Source organism: Scomber scombrus, chromosome 18, assembly GCF_963691925.1.
Source record: "Scomber scombrus chromosome 18, fScoSco1.1, whole genome shotgun sequence".
NCBI lineage: Eukaryota > Metazoa > Chordata > Actinopteri > Scombriformes > Scombridae > Scomber > Scomber scombrus.
In genome coordinates this window covers 714,695-735,951 of record NC_084987.1, presented here as the reverse complement: position 1 = coordinate 735,951, position 21,257 = coordinate 714,695, and the positions used below count along the sequence as shown (strand labels likewise).

At 42.6% G+C, this 21,257-nt stretch overlaps 2 protein-coding genes across 3 annotated transcripts in view; one reads left to right on the top strand and one right to left on the bottom strand.

Annotated features, from left to right (window-relative positions):
• Positions 1–21,257, bottom strand: part of thoc6 (THO complex 6) — a 189,205-nt gene that overhangs the window by 121,425 nt on the left and 46,523 nt on the right. The gene's annotated exons all lie outside the window — the stretch shown is intronic.
• si:dkeyp-113d7.1 (uncharacterized protein LOC407709 homolog) lies at positions 7,033–19,105 on the top strand. Of its 2 annotated transcripts, none has more exons than XM_062437974.1 (3): positions 7,033–7,171; positions 12,242–12,961; positions 13,717–19,105. In XM_062437974.1, the coding sequence occupies exons 2-3, from the start codon at positions 12,494–12,496 to the stop codon at positions 14,830–14,832; spliced, it is 1,584 nt and encodes a 527-aa protein (XP_062293958.1). In that variant the 5' UTR covers positions 7,033–7,171; positions 12,242–12,493; the 3' UTR covers positions 14,833–19,105. The 2 variants fall into 2 exon arrangements, with proteins under 2 accessions (XP_062293958.1, XP_062293959.1); XM_062437975.1 differs by lacking the exon at positions 7,033–7,171 and adding an exon at positions 7,204–7,735.

The window sequence follows — 21,257 nt, the reverse complement described above, 5'->3', positions numbered from 1 at the left end:
AGACGTAATTTTAACTCCTAAATTCATTATAATTCTGTTTAAACAAAAAAATGACTTGAAATATCAATAACTCTCACATACATTTGAAACCTGAATTTTGCCCCCCTCGCTGGGACCCGTAATGCTAACGCCTATTAGCATACAATTGACATCACTGTTAGCCACGGTACAATTCATATTCAGTATTTGAACAAATGTTGAATTGAAACCTTAACCATTAACACTGCATCTAATAATCCAGTTAGCCAGGGGGCTAATCGCTAAGCTAATATGCTAATACAAAGTTAATATGCTAATATACACGCTTTGTCAGGAGAAGGTCCCCACTGGGGAAATTTGTACACTGCAGTACCGTGTGTGACCTCTGGGGGTCAGGAAAACCAACCCTGTGTGTATAACAGCACCAGCCAATCAGGAGGCTGCTTGCTATTGATTCCAATGCTCGTACCCGTGGGGACCAGCAGTCGGTCCCCACGGGTTAATATGTCAGGTTGCGGTCCCCACCAGGATAGAAAAACGAGAGCACACACACACAACTGGAGACACACACAACTGGAGACACACACACACACAAAGATGTTATAATTTTGAGATGTAGACTTAATATAACGAGTCGTCATATTATTTAATTATTAATTATTTAATTATTAAATGATGAATTATTTCCAGCGGATGCATTTTCTCTCTTCTCTCGTCTTTTAAAGCAGCAGATCAGAGTTCAGTGTTTACGTGTCAAACAGCACTGAGGCGCATCAACTGTACATATCACACCTTGACTCCTGTTTTATTTTATGTTTTATGTTTTATTTTTATGGCAGTTTTATTCTGAAAAGTGGTTGCGTGTTTCCTGTTCGGAGGGATTTTAGTCCAGTTCAGCCTCTTTTATTTTGAAAAAACAAACAAAACTGGAGGCTGTGAAAAGAAAAAAGAGCAAAAAGAAAAAAGAAGGGAATAAAATCTGCAGTAAAAAGGTCAAAGAGAGTCAGAGCGACGTTATAATAATCCTAATAAAGTTTTTATTAAAGATTTAAACCCTTTATGAACAGTGTGATGCAGATGAAAGGGATGTTTTAGTGTTTTTAAGTTTTATTATTTGAATGTTTTCCTTTAAGCAGACTGTTTGTAACGACACAGGGAAATGTGATCAATGTTCAAATCCTGAAGGGTTTGCTTTTTCTTTTTCTTTTATTTTGAAAAACTAATTTCTTACTGGTATAATCTTGATGAAACGACTTTGTGACTTTGTGTTTGTCAAAGAAAGTTTCATCTCTGTGTTGTTGTTGTTTTTTGGATTTGATGCAATAAATGAAATATTTGCCCCTTTTTGTGTAAATCAGAACTAAACTGGAGCGAAATTAGATATAAATTATAAGTAAAAGTGTTAAATTGGTTTAGTTTGTTTTATTTTAACTCGTAAAGAATCTTTAAAAAAAAAAATTAGACTTTTTTTTACAGAAAATATGCTGCTGTTTACTCATGTTGGAGCTTTTAATACAAATCTCTAATATAATATAATATAATAAAAACACAATAAACAAGTTAGAGTTTAAATATAATATCAAACTAAACCAACTAAACACTTTTATCTGATTTATTTTCATTTTATTTGAACCAAACTGTGTAAAAAAAAAAAAAAAAATCCCCCTTAAAAAAATCCCCCTTAAAAAATTCCCCATGCAGATTAAATCAGTTTCTCTCATTTTAAGTTTGTTGAGTTTTTTAAGGAAACTGATGAGATGACCTTTGACCTTTGACCTTTTTTCTTTGTGTGAGACCAACGTTTGATCACAGCAGCGTCTGAATGTCATTAAGTTACAGCTGTCTGCCATGATGATGATGATGATGGTGATGATGATGATGATGATGATGATGAAGGTGATGGTGTGTTTTTATTTTTTTTATGTTATGACCTGTTTAGTCGATGAGACGGGTACTAAAAACTTTTTAGTGTTAAAACTTTAAAAAAACAAAAAAACAATAAATGTTCAGAGCGACCAATCACAGCCTGCGACTCTTTATTTAAACATGAGGCCCGGGGGCCAGAACGGGGCCGCCGAGGGGTCCGGTCCGGCCCACTGTCCTTCCTGTCTTCTTTTACTTCCTTCCATCCATCCTTCCTTCCTTCCTTCCATCTGTTCTTACTCCCTTTCTTCCTTCCTTCATTCTGTCCGTCCATCCTTTATTCCCTCCCTCCTTCCATCTTTCCTTCCTTCCCTCCTTCCATCTTTTCTTCCCTCCTTCCATCCATCTTTCCTTCCTTCCTTCATTCTGTCCGTCCATCCTTTATTCCCTCCCTCCTTCCGTCTTTCCTTCCTTCCCTCCTTCCATCTTTTCTTCCCTCCTTCCATCTTTTCTTCCTTCCTTCATTCTGTCCGTCCATCCTTTCTTCCCTCCCTCCTTCCATCTTTCCTTCCTTCCCTCCTTCCATCTTTCCTTCCTTCCATCCAAGATTCAAGAACTTTATTTAGCCATTTGTGTTTGCACACGTAGGAATTTTTGTGCGGTTTGTTCAGAGTAAAGACAAAAATTTAAAAAGACACACAAGAAGGACACATTCATAAAACACATACACATACTAAAAAAGTGCATAAAGACCCTGTGTAAGGGAAAAGTTAGGAAGACAATATAATAAATTAAATATGGTATATATAATGTGAGGTAGTTCATCTTGTTTTGGCCGAGAGTCTCACTGTGGCAGGAAGAAGCTGTTACAGAAACGTGTTGTGTTTGTGATGATGCTGTCCTGTCGTCTGTGTCTGAGGTTGTATGTGCAGGGTTAGGGTCTGAGGTTGTATGTGCGGGGTTAGGGTCTGAGGTTGTATGTGCGGGGTTAGGGTCTGAGGTTGTATGTGCAGGGTTAGGGTCTGAGGTTGTATGTGCAGGGTTAGGGTCTGAGGTTGTATGTGCGGGGTTAGGGTCTGATGTTGTATGTGCAGGGTTAGGGTCTGAGGTTGCATGTGCGGGGTTAGGGTCTGATGTTGTATGTGCGGGGTTAGGGTCTGAGGTTGTATGTGCAGGGTTAGGGTCTGAGGTTGTATGTGCAGGGTTAGGGTCTGAGGTTGTATGTGCGGGGTTAGGGTCTGAGGTTGTATGTGCGGGGTTAGGGTCTGAGGTTGTATGTGCAGGGTTAGGGTCTGAGGTTGTATGTGCAGGGTTAGGGTCTGAGGTTGTATGTGCGGGGTTAGGGTCTGAGGTTGTATGTGCGGGGTTAAGGTCTGAGGTTGTATGTGCGGGGTTAGGGTCTGAGGCTGTATGTGCAGGGTTAGGGTCTGAGGTTGTATGTGCGGGGTTAGGGTCTGAGGTTGTATGTGCGGGGTTAGGGTCTGAGGTTGTATGTGCAGGGTTAGGGTCTGAGGTTGTATGTGCAGGGTTAGGGTCTGAGGTTGTATGTGCGGGGTTAGGGTCTGATGTTGTATGTGCAGGGTTAGGGTCTGAGGTTGCATGTGCGGGGTTAGGGTCTGATGTTGTATGTGCGGGGTTAGGGTCTGAGGTTGTATGTGCAGGGTTAGGGTCTGAGGTTGTATGTGCAGGGTTAGGGTCTGAGGTTGTATGTGCGGGGTTAGGGTCTGAGGTTGTATGTGCGGGGTTAGGGTCTGAGGTTGTATGTGCAGGGTTAGGGTCTGAGGTTGTATGTGCAGGGTTAGGGTCTGAGGTTGTATGTGCGGGGTTAGGGTCTGAGGTTGTATGTGCGGGGTTAAGGTCTGAGGTTGTATGTGCGGGGTTAGGGTCTGAGGCTGTATGTGCAGGGTTAGGGTCTGAGGCTGTATGTGCGGGGTTAGGGTCTGAGGTTGTATGTGCAGGGTTAGGGTCTGATGTTGTATGTGCGGGGTTAGGGTCTGAGGTTGTATGTGCGGGGTTAGGGTCTGAGGTTGTATGTGCAGGGTTAGGGTCTGAGGCTGTATGTGCAGGGTTAGGGTCTGAGGCTGTATGTTCAGGGTTAGGGTCTGAGGTTGTATGTGCAGGGTTAGGGTCTGAGGTTGTATGTGCAGGGTTAGGGTCTGAGGTTGTATGTGCAGGGTTAGGGTCTGAGGTTGTATGTGCAGGGTTAGGGTCTGAGGTTGTATGTGCAGGGTTAGGGTCTGAGGTTGTATGTGCAGGGTTAGGGTCTGAGGTTGTATGTGCAGGGTTAGGGTCTGATGTTGTATGTGCAGGGTTAGGGTCTGAGGTTGTATGTACGGGGTTAGGGTCTGAGGTTGTATGTGCGGGGTTAGGGCCTGAGGTTGTATGTGCAGGGTTAGGGTCTGAGGTTGTATGTGCAGGGTTAGGGTCTGAGGTTGTATGTGCAGGGTTAGGGTCTGAGGTTGTATGTGCGGGGTTAGGGTCTGAGGCTGTATGTGCGGGGTTAGGGTCTGAGGTTGTATGTGCAGGGTTAGGGTCTGAGGTTGTATGTGCGGGGTTAGGGTCTGAGGTTGTATGTGCGGGGTTAGGGTCTGAGGTTGTATGTGCAGGGTTAGGGTCTGAGGTTGTATGTGCAGGGTTAGGGTCTGAGGTTGTATGTGCAGGGTTAGGGTCTGAGGTTGTATATGCAGGGTTAGGGTCTGAGGTTGTATGTGCAGGGTTAGGGTCTGAGCAGGGAGTGAGCTGGATGTGTCTCTGGTGATCCTCTCTGCAGACTTTATGACTCTCTGTAGAGCCTTCCTCTCTGTCTGTGAGGTGTTTCCGTACCAGACAGTGATGCCTGTGGTGAGGATGCTCTCTATCAGTCCTTTGTAGTCAGTCCATCCTTTAATTTTTCCCTCCCTCCTTCCTTCCATCTTTCCTTCCTCCCTTTCTTCCTTCTCTCCTTCCTTCCTTCCATCTCTCCTTCCTTCCTTCATACCTTCCATCCTCTCTTCCTTCCTTCCTTCCTTCCTTCATTCTGTCCTTCCTCTCTTCTCTCCTTCCATCTCTCCTTCCTTCCTTCATACCTTCCATCCTTCCTTCCTCTCTTCCCTCCTTTCTTCCTTCCATCTCTCCTTCCTTCCTTCCATCTCTCTGTTGTTCTACTCCATCCTTCCTTCCATCCTCTCTTCCCTCCTTTCTTCCTTCCTCCCTCCTTCCATCTCTCCTTCCTTCCTTCATACCTTCCATCCTTCCTTCCTTTATTCCCTCCCTCCTTCCTTCCATCTGTCCTTCCTTCCTTCATACCTTCCATCCTTCCTTCCTCTCTTCCTTCCTTCCATCCTCTCTTCCTTCCTTCCATCCTTCCTTCCTTCCTCTCTTCCTTCCTTCCATCTCTCTGTTGTTCTACTCCATCCTTCCTTCCATCCTCTCTTCCCTCCTTTCTTCCTTCCTCCCTCCTTCCTTCCATCTGTCCTTCCTTCCTTCATACCTTCCTTCCTTCCTTCCTCTTTTCCTTCCTTCCATCCTCTATTCCTTCCTCTCTTCCCTCCTTCCTTCCATCTCTCTGTTGTTATACTCCATCCTTCCTTCCTTCCTCTCTTCCTTCCTTCATACCTTCCTTCCTTCCTTCCTCTCTTCCTTCCTTCCATCCTTCTGTTGTTCTACTCTGCAGTGTGGCAGCATCACAGCTCAGTGGAGGATCTTTGACCGTCTGGATACTGTGGAACAAGCTACTGGCCATCATGGACGATGCCCCCCCCCCCCATCACATCCTGGTGGGGCAGAGCAGCAGGCGACTCATCTCACTACGCTCACAGACTGAGAGTATCAGGAAGTCCTTCATCCCAACAGCAATGAGACTAGAGCTGAGCCACATGGACGAATCAAGTATCACGATATTTTAGACCCAATAACTCGATATCGCAACGATACTGTAGAGATGATTCTTGATGCTAAATAATCATCGGTAATGTGGATTTTATTTAAAAATAAACAGATCAGTTTGTCTTTTGTTGTGTATGTATCTATATATCTATCTATCTATATCACATGGACGTAGCAGCCGATAACATCATTTTACCTTTTTATTTAAATGTAATAATGACCGATAACGTAATAAACTGTCAATGAGGTAATTAAGCCCGATAATGTAATAATTTTGCCCGTTTTTATGTAATAAAGCCGATAACGTAATAACGTCTGATTACGTAATAATGGCCAATAAAGTAATAACGATCATTTATAAATAATAAATAACGATAACGTAATAATTTTGGCAGTTTTTTAATGTAATAAAGCCGATAATACGTTATTGGCTAGGTAAAAAAAATGTGATGTTGATGATGATGAAGATGGTGGAGAAGATGATGATGATGGTAATAATGATGATGATGGTGATGATGATGGTGATGATGATGATGGTGAAGATGATGATGATGATGGTAATAATGATGATGATGGTGATGATGATGATGGTAATAATAATGATGATGGTGGTGATGATGATGGTGATGATGGTAATAATAATGATGGTGATGATGATGATGATGGTGATGGTAATAATAATGATGATGGTGGTGAAGATGATGATGATGATGGTAATAATGATGATGATGGTGATGATGATGATGGTAATAATAATGATGGTGATGATGATGATGATGGTGATGGTAATAATAATGATGATGGTGGTGAAGATGATGGTGATGATGGTAATAATGATGATGATGGTGATGATGATGATGATGATGGTAATAATAATGATGATGGTGATGATGATGGTGATGATGGTAATAATAATGATGGTGATGATGATGGTGATGGTAATAATAATGATGATGGTGGTGAAGATGATGGTGATGATGGTAATAATGATGATGATGTATATTATGATGGTGAAGATGATGATGATGGTGAAGATGATGATGATGATGGTGAAGATGATGGTGATGGACATAATAATAAAGATGATGATGATGATGGTAATAATGATGATGATGTATATGATGATGGTGAAGATGATGATGGTGATGATGATGATGATGAAACACTGTAAGCTGTACCACCTACCACCGTTGCCGTAGTAACCGTGAATTAGCGGCCAGTGTGCAGGAGGGAGGGAACACGGGGAGGACCGAGAGAGGAGGAGGAAGGAAGGAAGGAGGGAGGGAAGGACGGTGAGGAGGAGGAGGAGGAGGAAGGGAGCGGATCAGGCAGTGGTGTAGAGGGGAGGAGAGGCGGAGAGGTGGCGGGTTGTTCTGCCGAGGAGGACGTGGCGGGTCCGGCGGAGTGAGTAACGAGCACCGGGCAGCGGAGCCATGAACCGGACCATGAACCGGACCTCCCGCAGGTAACACACCGATCCCCGGCTGCTTTCACCGGCTCTCCGCTCGGTTTCCTGCTTTCTCCCTCTCTCCCTCTCGCTCTCTCTCTCTGACAGACTCCGTGTCGCCGTCGGCCGCACAGATTTGCTAACGTGACCCGTGTTTGAGCCCCTCTGCCCCGCTGCGAGGGGTCAGCTGATCTCCGCAGCAGAGGAGCAGCGCGTGCAGCGGAGGAGCCGACCTCTGCACGCGCTGCTCCTCCGCTCCTCTCTCACTCTCTCCCCCATGCTAACACCAGCTAGCCCCCGCTGCTCACTGTGATAAACAAGATGGCCACTGGCTAACTGCTAAGCTAACTAGACATGGCACCTTGCCCTGTCTTTGTATGCCTTGAAAAGCTGTAAATGCATCTCGCTGCTCTGCTCGGTGGCACGGCTGAGTTTCCTCTCGCCGGAGCATGAAGTTGTTGTGCAGGAATCAGATCACATGAGAGAGGAGAAGAAGAAGAATCAGCGCCGGATTGTTGCAGGCAGTTTGTGCAGAGGTTGCGTGGCGAGTTGAGAAAGGCTACCTGAGTGTTAGAGAGACAGGTAAACCACAGCTGGAGACACTTTGAGTCAGTGAGCTGCAGGCTGAGCGGGAGCAGAGGAGGCTGCAGCTCAGCTCATCTGCACCAGCTCAGCCTGCTGGAGGGTTTATTTTAGTCCAGACTGGGTTTAATGGGACTGCTGACAGAGATCAGAGCAGCCGGCCTGACTCTTAACTTTTCTGGGTGAGAGTGTCCGAGGAGGCCGCTGCAAGAGCCAGAGTACCAGTACCAACACAGTGATGTAAAATACTTTATTACAGTAAAGGTACTGCAGTATTATAGTGATGTAGTATGCAGTATTACTGTAAAAGTACTGCAGTATTATAGCGATGTAGTATGCAGTATTACAGTAAAAGTACTGCAGTATTATGAGTGATGTAGTATGCAGTATTACAGTAAAGGTACTGCAGTATTATAGCGATGTAGTATGCAGTATTACAGTAAAAGTACTGCAGTATTATAGTGATGTAGTATGCAGTATTACAGTAAAGGTACTGCAGTATTATAGTGATGTAGTATGCAGTATTACAGTAAAGTACTGCAGTATTATGAGTGATGTAGTATGCAGTATTACAGTAAAGTACTACAGTATTATGAGTGATGTAGTATGCAGTATTACAGTAAAAGTACTGCAGTATTATGAGTGATGTAGTATGCAGTATTACAGTAAAGGTACTGCAGTATTATAGCGATGTAGTATGCAGTATTACAGTAAAAGTACTGCAGTATTATAGTGATGTAGTATGCAGTATTACAGTAAAGGTACTGCAGTATTATAGTGATGTAGTATGCAGTATTACAGTAAAGTACTACAGTATTATGAGTGATGTAGTATGCAGTATTACAGTAAAAGTACTGCAGTATTATAGTGATGTAGTATGCAGTATTACAGTAAAAGTACTGCAGTATTATGAGTGATGTAGTATGCAGTATTACAGTAAAAGTACTGCAGTATTATGAGAGATGTAGTATGCAGTATTACAGTTAAAGTACTGCAGTATTATGAGTGATGTAGTATGCAGTATTACAGTAAAAGTACTGCAGTATTATGAGTGATGTAGTATGCAGTATTACAGTAAAAGTACTGCAGTATTATAGTGATGTAGTATGCAGTATTACAGTAAAAGTACTGCAGTATTATAGTGATGTAGTATGCAGTATTACAGTAAAGTACTGCAGTATTATAGTGATGTAGTATGCAGTATTACAGTAAAGTACTGCAGTATTATAGTGATGTAGTATGCAGTATTACAGTAAAGTACTGCAGTATTATAGTGATGTAGTATGCAGTATTACAGTAAAGTACTGCAGTATTATAGTGATGTAGTATGCAGTATTACAGTAAAGTACTGCAGTATTATAGTGATGTAGTATGCAGTATTACAGTAAAAGTACTGCAGTATTATAGTGATGTAGTATGCAGTATTACAGTAAAAGTACTGCAGTATTATGAGTGATGTAGTATGCAGTATTACAGTAAAAGTACTGCAGTATTATAGTGATGTAGTATGCAGTATTACAGTAAAGTACTGCAGTATTATGAGTGATGTAGTATGCAGTATTACAGTAAAGTAGTGGTTTGGTCCTCTGACTGATATATTATTATTATGACATCATTAGATTATTAATAGTGAAGCATCAGTGTTAGAGCAGCATGTTACTGTTGTAGCTGCTGGAGGTGGAGCTAGTTTACACTACTTTATATACAGTTAGCTAGTTTAGTCCAGTGGTTCCCAACCTAGGGGTGGGGCCCCTCCAAAGGGTCAGCAGATAAATGTGAGGGGTGGTGAGATGATTAATGGGAGAGGAAAGAAGAACAAACTAAGTTCTGATAAACAAATGTAGTGGAGTAGAAAGTACAATATTTCCCTCTGAGATGTAGAAAGTAGCATCACATGGAAATACTACAGTAAAGTACAAGTACCTCAAACTGTACTGCAGTAAAGTACAAGTACCTCTAACTGTACTACAGTAAAGTACAAGTACCTCAAACTGTACTACAGTAAAGTACAAGTACCTCAAACTGTACTACAGTAAGTACCTCCAGTGGTACTTAGTATTTGTAGTCAAGTCAACAAAAGTTAGAGAGATACGTTCAAATCAAAACATTTATATACATATTATGAGGATCAAGAGAAAAATTAATAAATGTAGAATCAAATAAATGATTTAAATTCGTAAATCACAACAGCACATCTAAATTATTAGATTTTTACACGAAATATGATATTTTCATTCGCTTGTGTTGATTGGCTGAGAACAAGTCCGTACAAATAGTCACATTTTCTAGTTCTGGGTACAAAAAGGATCGATTGCAGGTTTCGTTTGACGGGAGACGTTTTGGTGCCGATACCAGCGTATCTATCTACGATGATATCTTCATTTATTTGTCTCTCACTTTGCAAAGACAAATCAAAAACAGCCTTAAGCATCCATGCATTCACTGCTGCTCGTCTTAAAAACATCGCACACGTAACGCATCGCTTTAATAGCTTATAGATTAGTTGTGAGCTTCACCTAGCATTGTTCTCCACGCTGCAAGTTAGCAAGCTAGCGTAGCTGTGTAAACAAGAATGGCTGAACTAAGTTAAAATGAGTAAATGTTAGGGGTGTGATTGGGGCGGTACACCTGTCACACGGTAACGCAGGTGTGCTAAGGCGGGCTCAGGGAGGACAGAAACCTGCCGTGGAACAGAAGGGCAAAAGCTCGCTTCATCTTGATTTTTCAGTATGAATACAGATCGTGAAAGCGGGGCCTCACGATCCTTCTGACTTTTTGGGTTTTAACCATAGACTGTATATAAGAAATGGAAGTAACATCCGTGACTGTCACCCATTGGTTTGTGGACTGCTGCTCGGAGGCCAATAGTATCGGATCTGAGCAGCGCCATCTTGAAAATTTCAGGTGCATGCTGGGAAAAATAAAAACAGGGACTCTACTTATATGGGCATCAGGAGGAGCATGAGGCGCCCTCCTGAACCTGTGAACCAATCAACCTGTCAATCACCACGTAGCCACGCCCTAATGCATACCCTGCTTTATCGTCACATATAAAATCAGGGAGGCCAAAATGTCCCAAATGAACATCATACTGCATTGAAGAAGGCTTTAAACTAGCGATTGAGACCATAAACACATTTTGAAAACGTTTACTGAGGTTAGAAATCAAGTGAGAAGTTGGTGAATTCTCCATTGACTTGTATAGAGACGGAAGTCCTTTTGACACCAAAACGGTCGCCCCCTGGTGGCCTTTTGATAGAATGCAGTTTTAAGTTACTTCCTGGTTGGCCTCATTTCAGAGGAGCGGAGCTCCCCGCCTGGTTTTAATCAGGAGGTGTCAAAGTGATAACTGGCTTACGGCAGCCAGGCATTCGTAGTGACGTCGCTTTTTGATCCTTCGATGTCGGCTCTGTCGTTAGCTGTGAAGCAAATTCACCAAGCGTTGGATCGTTCACCCACTAATAGGGAACGTGGGCTGAGTTTAGACCGTCGTTCAGACATTTGTTGTATGTGATTGGCCAATGGTGTGAAGGTACCATCCGTGGGATTATGACTGAACGCCTCTAAGTCAGAAACCTGCCTAGACGTCATGATACCGATATTAAATAATTCTCATCGTCCCTGAATCGTATCATAACTCATGTATCTAGATGCGTATCAGATAGCCTTGTATTGATATCAGTTCAATATGATGTAATCTGATACAGTTCCTTGGTTAAAGTACTGACAGGTGGATGGTTGAGGTTGGCAGGTGGATGGGTGAGGTTGACAGATGGATGGTTGAGGTTGGCAGGTGGACGGGTGAGGTTGACAGGTGGACGGGTGAGGTTGACAGGTGGACGGGTGAGGTTGACAGGTGGATGGGTGAGGTTGACAGGTGGATGGGTGGGGTTGGCAGGTGGATGGGTGAGGTTGACAGGTGGATGGGTGAGGTTGACAGATGGATGGTTGAGGTTGGCAGGTGGACGGGTGAGGTTGACAGGTGGACGGGTGAGGTTGACAGGTGGACGGGTGAGGTTGACAGGTGGATGGGTGAGGTTGACAGGTGGATGGGTGGGGTTGGCAGGTGGATGGGTGAGGTTGACAGATGGATTGGTGAGGTTGGCAGGTGGACGGGTGAGGTTGGCAGGTGGATGGGTGAGATTCTCTCAGTTTCCAACCCTCACCTATGCTCACCAGCTTTGGGTAGAGACCCAAACTATGACATCACCCACATGAGTTTGTATTGATCGCTAACTTCTTCATAGTAGACAGGTTGAGCTGCATCATCACAAGCTGCCGTCTGAAGTTAACGAGGACGTTTCGTTCGATGATTATAACTCAGCGAGGAGGAGACACGATATGCATATATATGCCCTCTTCTTCTTCTTCTTCTTCTTCTTCTTCTTCTTCTTTGGTTTTACTGGTGGACTACAAACTAATATAACAGTGCATGCTGCATCATTTTCTGTGTGTATTAATCCTTCAGATCTGGTGATCACTGAGGTTTGTTCTGTCTCTCTGCAGGTTGGTCCCAGTCAGGTGTGGGTGCTGAAAACAGAACGAGTCATTGTTGGATTCCCAGAGGAGACCCTCAGGGACACGCCCCCTACCTGCTGGCCCCTCCTCTTTCAGGACAGGTAGATTTCAGCCTCAGCAGCAGAGGGGAGTGGGAAGAAGGTGAGGAGGAGGAGGAGGAGGAGGAGGAGTGGATAACCTCAGCAATACTTGAGGTGTTGAATCGGAGTGAGGTGAGGAGGAGTAGCTCAGCCCCTCACCATGACAGACTTAGAGACTGAGTGTTTGAGTCTGGGGTTACCCCCCGAGTGCACCCCTGCCCCCCCGCCTCTGGAGGCCTCTCTGCAGGTGGACTGTGGCCCGGGGCCTGGCGCTTCGGCCCCGGCGCTGGCCCTCCTATCCTCCGACTGCCCCACGCCAACGCTCAGCTCGCTGGCGGCGGAGATCGCCGAGCCGCTGGTGATGCTGCCGTGCGTGAAGAGCGAGCCGGAGGACGTAGACCTGGAGCCCATCCGGACCGTCGACCTGTCGGAGATCCAGCCGCTATCCACCGCCGAGCTGGGCCAGGACCAGATCAAGATGGAGATCAGCGGCCTGGACTACATCAAATCCGAGCATCACGGTCACCACGGCAACCACCACCTGGGCCCGTTCCACCACAGCGACGCCACAGAGCTGGAATACAAGTCACACTATGAGCCCAGCTCGGTGTTTGACTACATCTCTCAGGTAAAGCCAGACCACTCACACCTGTTCACACCTGTGACAATTACAATCAACCTCCTTCTGATTAGAGGATGTAAAACACATTCTACAAATTAATTGGTCAAATTATCACAACGCGCCCAAAATAACTTTCATCTGCTCAGTTCAATAAAAAGTAGGAAAATCATTAAATCTGACGACAGCGAACGCAGCCTTTCTGTGGCTTGACTCACCCTGTCTGGATGCTGCTGTACTGATCCAGTCTGAGCTCCACATCTTAAGATCATTAACTGACGGCTGCAAATCCTGTTAAACTCACACCAGCTGAAGTCTTAGGAGGTTACAGTGTGAAGGTGTCATCCCCAAAACCCTTACAGACACAATGATTTAATAGGATGATTCATATTCTGCTGATGTTCTACTTTTGTTTTCATGCTTGGATTCAAACCAACAATAAAAATTATTGTGTGTGTGTCCAAAGAAGGGAGGCATGATGATATCGGCAGCAGTATCAGCTGATAGAAGACTTTAAAATTAAATATTGGAGTTGGCCCCAAATGAACATTTCTGCTGATATGACTGTAACATAGTTAAACTTCAGTCTCTACAGCACATACGAGCCGTCCAAGATTAACTCACCAAATGTAAAATCTACCCTCATGTGGTGCTCGCTGTTAATTAGCAGCTCAGTGACGCGTGTTGTGTTTTTATCTGCTGGAGTCGATAACAGAAACTTTGTTGGAGCTTCCTCTGTGATTTCAGCTGTTTGTTTGTTGCAGGTGACGGACACGCTGGAGTACATTAAGTCTGACCACCACGTGGACCTGCAGTGCTACTACACACAGCTGGGCGCGCTGAAGTCCGAGTACCCAGAATGCCACGCCATGTCCGGCCACCTGCAGCACAACAGCCTGGAGTCCATCCACATGGCGGAGCTTCGCACCGAGCTCAACAAGCTGCGACCCGACGCCCTGCTGATGGATGGCGCCGTCAAACTGGACCCTGAGTTTGAAGGCGGGGCGTTGTACGAGCTGCAGCCGGCCGAGCTGGGCAAGATGGCTCACGGGTCCGGGCAGGGAGGCGGGAGTCTGGTCGTCTCAACCAAATCACAAAACCCGACGGCGAGGAAGCCGCGAAACATGCAGGGCGACAAACCGTTCTCCTGCACCCAGTGCGGCAAGAACTTCAGCACGCTGGGAAACCTCAAAACACACCAACGCATCCACACGGGCGAGCGGCCGTACACCTGCTCTCAGTGCGGCAAGAGCTTCGGCCAGGCCGGCAACCTCAAACGCCACCAGCTGATCCATACGGGCCAGAAACCGTACGTGTGCGCGCACTGCCCCAAAGGCTTCACCAAGGCGGACGACCTGCGATCTCACCAGCGGCTGCACACGGGCGAGCGGCCGTTCATCTGCGTCACCTGCGGGAAGAGCTTCAGCCAATCAAAGGAGCTGAAAGCTCACCAGCTGAGCCACACGGGCGAGCGGCCGTTCTGCTGCCAGCACTGCGGCAAGAGTTTCACCAAGGAGACCAGCTACCACAACCACGTGCAGATCCACACGGGAGAGAAGCCCTTCACCTGCTCGCAGTGCGGCAAGACTTTCAGCAACTCCGGCGTTTTAAAGACCCACGAGAAGATCCACTCGGGCGAGCGGCCGTTCGGCTGCACGCAGTGCGGCAAGAGCTTCGGCCGCCTCGGCCACCTGAAGGCTCACCAGCAGATCCACACGGGGGAGCGGCCGTTCGCCTGCCCCCACTGCGGAAAGTCTTTCAGCCAGTCGGGTCACCTCAAAGCACACGAGCAGATCCACAAACGAGAGCGATCGGACACGGCGAGCACCAGCAGCAGCAACGGAGGCGGCAGCAGCAGCGTGGGAAGTGACAGTAGCTAAAACAGACTCCACACCCTTTAACCTCCCGGAACAACAAAGTATTATTCCTCTTTTCTATAAATACTATATATGAATTTCTTTCCTTATGAATTTTCTTACATTTTCATACCTTTTGTGCTCTTTTGCATATATATATATATATATATATATATATACATATATGTTTATGTATATATATATGGGACTCTGACTGATTTGCTCTTATGCAAGTGTCTGTCTGTGTGTGTGTGTGTGTGTGTGTGTGTGTGCGTGTGTCTGTCTGTGTGTGTATGTGTGTATGTGTGTGTATGTGTGTGTCGGGGGGGCTTGTAGATAATCTGTCTGTACTGTTCTGAGTGTTGAGTTTCATCTGAGGTATACATTCTGATACAGAGCACAAGTACTTCAGGACCAAGTTTGAGTACTTCATATTTTTGTAAAGAATCAGACCAGCAGCTCGGGCCACTCGGGCCACTCGGGGCCACTCGGGGCCACTCGGGCCACTCGGGGCCCCGCCTCCTGATAACAATCCATCATACAAGTTTTTTAAACGCTCCTAAATCTAAACACGAGTTTCCCAAAGCAGCGAGACGAACACACGTTTAGCTCTGTATTAAAATACATTAAGAAAGTGAAAACGTTGTAAATGACACAAACGTTTTTATATACATCAGAAAAAAGAAAGTAAACAATCAATTAAAGTTATAATCCTTAAGATTTCAGTCTGTGGTTACCTTGGCAACAGCAGTTGTAGTTTAAAACTACATTAAACCTTTAGAAATATAACAGCAGACGAAACAAACCCAACAAACTGATAATTGTAGATTTGCTTGTTATGACTGTCGATGTTTCCTGTGGCTGCTTCATAATAAAAGCTTATTTTAATTTGAAGCAGCATCAGTAGGAAGTGCTGTGTTTGTACAGCTGCAGGACAGAGAACAGGAAACACATTGAGATCAAACAACTCATCGATTAATCGATAAATAATTCTTAGTTGCAACCTTAAATAGGTTTGTCTCTATAAATTGCTGTTCAAGCTCATGGTGACGTTTTCAAATGTCTAAAATACAAAGATACTCAAATTCTAAAGTTTATCGTCATTTTGGACAAGAGCTTAAAATCATCACATTTGAAAAGATTCAAGCAACAAATTTTTGGTATTTTGCTTAAAAATATAATTATTCAATTATCAAAATAGTTGTCAATTAATTTTCTGTCAATCAGCAAATCGATTGGTCGACTAATCGTTGCAGCTTCATCTGCATCAGACATATGAAGACAGCATTTTATGGACCAAACAACCAGTCGATTAATTGAGGAAATAATTGACAGATTAATCGATAATGACAATAATTAACTGTACTGTAAATGTTCAAAAACAGGGTTTGAGTTATAAAGATTATAACCTTATGAAAGTCAGTGTTCGATGTTTAAAAATGAACAAAACTTTGAGTGAAACATGTTTTAGTTCCTGCAGCTTCAGAACCTCGAAGCTCGTTAATCTACTTTTTTTTTCTTTTTTCTGCGAGCGTCTGAAGTTACGATGCTTTTGGGAAACACAGTTGATGATCATGTTTGCCTTAAGATGCTTTTCAGGACGCGGGGTCCTGGTTCACTCTGCAGTAAAGAGAACTTTCAGTCTTTTGCCAACCAGTGTGAGGACTTAACTTTGAGCCAGTTTACTAGTGTTTTACTTACAGCTGTGGCTGCTTACACATCTGTTACTGTACTGTTAAGAATCTGGTATTATTTTGGAGGGATGTCCCGATCTGATCTCAAAGATCAATGCCGGGGCCGATCAAGGCATTTCATAACTGATCGGCATCAGCTAGCAGCGAGAACCTGAAGAACACAGAAGCCTAATCTGTACTCTGGCAGACCTGTCGCTGTGATATCTGCAGTGTGGAGATATGTTAAAATGGAAACCAAAGCAGTCCAACATCCACCTGTACGTGGAGCATTTTGCACGGCGGTAGTACCAGAGCTGCGTTCAGTGCTACCAATGTGAGGCAGCACTTAACCCTTCGTAGGTCTTCTCAGTTGTTGGTCACATCTGGTCAAAAGCAAAATCCTTTAAACCCAAATGTTCAAGGCAAGATTTACCACTTTGTTGAGGCATGTAATGCACAAAACGACCATTAGATGGCGACATGGTTGCTAGAAAACAGGCCTTGCTAGTGTACAAGCAACTAAGAAAAACACAAGCCCAACATCACTGCTGACATGATGATGATCCTGCTGGAGACATTTATGAAGCTGAGTTTAACGCTTACATACTGTTCAGGTTCAGATGTGACTCATTGTTCACATTTGTGAGCTGTAACTGGATTTTTCCACAGTTTACAAAAATGGAAAAAAAAATGCATCTTTTTAAAATGTTTGTGCAGCTTATACACATTTTTATATACAAGTTTATACCTGTTTATTTAAAAAAATTAATTAAAAAAAAAAGTGATTGTGAATCATATTTTTTTAATCAAACATTTATTAATGACTGATGGAGAGTTTATGAATGTGAATTGGTGTCGAGACTAATTATGAGTCAGAATATGAACAGTATGTAAAGGGTTAATTTTTTAAGGGTTTATTGACAAAAGTTTTGAACAAAAAAAAAAACAAACAAGTGCAACCATTTGGCAGAGGTCTGTAAAAAAAACATAACATTTGGGGTCCATAAGAAAAGATATCCATGTTTTATGTTGCCATGGCTCCCAAAGAGGAAGGAAAAGCAAAGAAATTCAATGTTTTCTCAGTGTGACCTACAAAGGGTTAAAAAATAAACACTCAGAGTTAACTCAGGTAACTTTTATAAAGAGAGAAGTTTCCTGGAGGCAGTAACGGACCGCTCTGCTCTATCACCACACTTCACACACTGTGGGATGCAGGCAGTTTACTTTCTTATTGCATTACAGCGATACTCAGCTGTCAATCATTTACATTGGATTGATTTTAATAACTTTAACCTCCTGAGACCTGAGCTTTTGTTTGGTATGCATTTTTAATTTCTCCTAGATATTTGGGTTTAGTACGACCTGATGAATACAAAAAGTGTATAAAACTATTTCTTTCCTTACATTTACACTTTCCCTTTGCACAAACGATAATTACGTCCCAATGTCAATCAAACTACAAATGTTATTAAGCATAAATAAACAGGTTTCAACCATGATACAGTTTTGTACCTGCTCCACTTTAATCTGGGGATCAGCTGTTGATTGACTTCACCAATGGAGCTTTTCCACTATACAGTTCTAGCTCTACTCGACTCGGTTTGGTACCAGGAACCATTCCCATTACTATAGTTCCTTCTCAACGTGAGCGGGGTCGTCATAGCAACGCAAACACATAAACAATGCAGGACATGGAGGCGATGGTGTACTTGCTGCTGTATGAGGCTTTCTGTCTCACACAAAGCAAGAGAAGAGAAAGCAATCTCTGTAACGCTGTTGTTGGTATTTAAAAATGCCGGGTTTGATTCTTGTGAGGGACGGCTCATGACTCTTCCAGTGACTCTCTGACCAATCAGAGGCCGGCAGTCTGTTGACGTCACATTTAGTATCGGCTCGGCTCACTTGCAACCAGATACTAAAAAAGTACCAGGTACCAGGTACTATCCCTGATGGAGTCGAGTCGAGTAGAGCTAGAACTGTGTAGTGGAAAAGCCCCACAAGAGGCCTGCCATCTCGTTTACAGTGTAATGTGCTTTTTCTACCACTAGGTGGCACAAAAACTTGTGTACGAACGAGGACAACAGGTCAAAGTTCAGCAGAATGAAGCTCCAGCAAACCCAGAATGTAAAGTCCTGATATGAGGATGCAGAGTCGCAGGAGGTTAATGTGGTTGAAGTGAGGAACATATCGGTATCAGATCAGACGTTGGGTCAGCAGATCGGGGCAAAAACAAGCTTGATCGGGACATCCTTGTTGTTATTTTGTATTGATCAGTATTGTTTGATCAGGTCACACAACAGTGATTTTTTTATTTCTTTTTATTTCTTTTCTTGAGATGATAATCAGCTGAGACATTCCTTCGGTTCACAATCCGCCGACTCAGTTTTTAGTATCAGGACCAAACGCATCAGCACAATTAAACCCCCCCAATGCCCCCCCCCCCCCTTCCCTTCCCCCGTCCAGATCGCTCACTGTGTACAAATCTTCTATTGATAATGTCATTCTTAAAAAAACAAAAAAAAACAAACAAAAAAAACAAACTTTAATAAAAAAATAAATAAAATGAACAGCAGCAAAAAAGACAAAACGTGATGCAGCATCTTGTACTGGAAAATGACTTATTAAAGAAACTAATGGCAACTTCTGGCTCGCTTCTTTCTTTCCTTGTATTGTGTGTTTTTTTATTTTTGTGTGTTTTCAGATTTTACACAGGACGGAGACTCTCGTATGTGTGACAAAAAAACAAATTAAACATTTTTTTCCTATTTTTTAAATTTATTTTATTTTTATTTTTTATTTTCAGAGCAAGAAAAATGATAATAAAACAGTCTAGGCATAATCAATACACTTTTAAACCAACTTAACATTAACACACTTTTTTTTTAAATTAAATATATAGTATTAAAATATTATATATATTTGTATGAAGAATAAAAATAGAGCATATATAAAAATAAAAAAGAATTGGATGAAAAAAATAGTAATTACATTTTTTTAAATAAATATATATAAAAAACATTTACACACATATATATATAAACTTTTTCCTATTTCTATTTTTTCTTATGTACTTATATTATGGAAAGCAAACTATTTTTTCTTTGCTAAATTGTTCTAAATTTTGATATTTCTATATATTATTATCTGCAGTTTTGCTTTGTTCATTATAGTTTTTATTTAGTTTTTTTTTTTTTTTTTACAAAACCTATTTTAAAAAAATTGGCCTAATTAAACTAAATTCTTTTTTCACTGCTAGTCTTAGTGAACTATAATAATGTGTTTGAATAGATCCTTTAAGAAAGTATACAGTACAGTTGAAATGCTCATAACAACAAGACTAAAACTAGCAATGAAAAATTAATATAGTTAAATTAAAAATGATTAAAATTAAATAACTTAATAAAAACTACAATGAACAAAGCAAAACTAACTAAAACTAAACTGAACTGCAGATAAAATCAGTTTGGGTTTTAACTGCGTCCTGCTTCCAGTAGGGGGCAGCAGAGCGGAAGAGAAGAAGAAGTTTCCCCTGCCACTGGTAATACACCACATGTTAAATTACCTTTGAAACTCAACATTTCATGAACAAGTATTAAGATACTGAAAAATGATATTTACCCACAATTTGAGTCCACATGGATCCACATTGTAGAACAACAGAGCAATTACATCAAATAGAAAAACCTTATACAATCAAATATTCTACTCTAAATATTCCTATATTTATCCTATCCTATCTTATCTTATCGTATCCTATCTCATCCTATATTTATCTTATCCTATCCCATCCTATCCCATCCTACATTTATCTTATCCTATCCCATCCTATCCTATCTCATCCTACATTTATCTTATCCTATCCTATCCCATCCTATCCTATCCCATCCCATCCCATCCTATCCCATCCTATCCTATCCCATCCTATCCTATCCCATCCCATCCTATCCCATCCTATATTTATCCTATCCTATCCTATCCTATCCTATCCTATCCTATCCTATCCTATCCCATCCTATCCTATCCCATCCCATCCTATCCCATCCTATATTTATCCTATCCTATCCCATCCTATCCTATCCCATCCCATCCTATCCCATCCTATATTTATCCTATCCTATCCTATCCTATCCTATCCTATCTTATCGTATCCTATCCCATCCTATCCTATCCCATCCTATATTTATCCTATCCTATCCTATCCTATCCCATCCTATATTTATCCTATCCTATCCTATCCTATCCCATCCTATCCTATCCCATCCCATCCTATCCCATCCTATATTTATCCTATCCTATCCTATCCTATCCCATCCTATCCTATCCCATCCCATCCTATCCCATCCTATATTTATCCTATCCTATCCTATCCTATCCTATCCTATCCTATCCTATCCCATCCTATCCTATCCCATCCCATCCTATCCCATCCTATATTTATCCTATCCTATCCTATCCTATCCCATCCTATCCTATCCCATCCCATCCTATCCCATCCTATATTTATCCTATCCTATCCTATCCTATCCTATCCTATCTTATCCTATCCCATCCCATCCCATCCCATCCTATCCTATCCTATATTTATCTTATCCTATATTTATCCTATCCTATCCTATCTTATCCCATCCTATCCTATCCTATCTTACATTATAACTTGCTGACCTGTTGGATGAACATGGTTCAATCTTACAACTCAACTCTTTCAATGTAAAATGTAATATGCAGTGCTCTTATAAGGAATACAGCAACATATGTAAAGCTATTCCAGTTCCACTA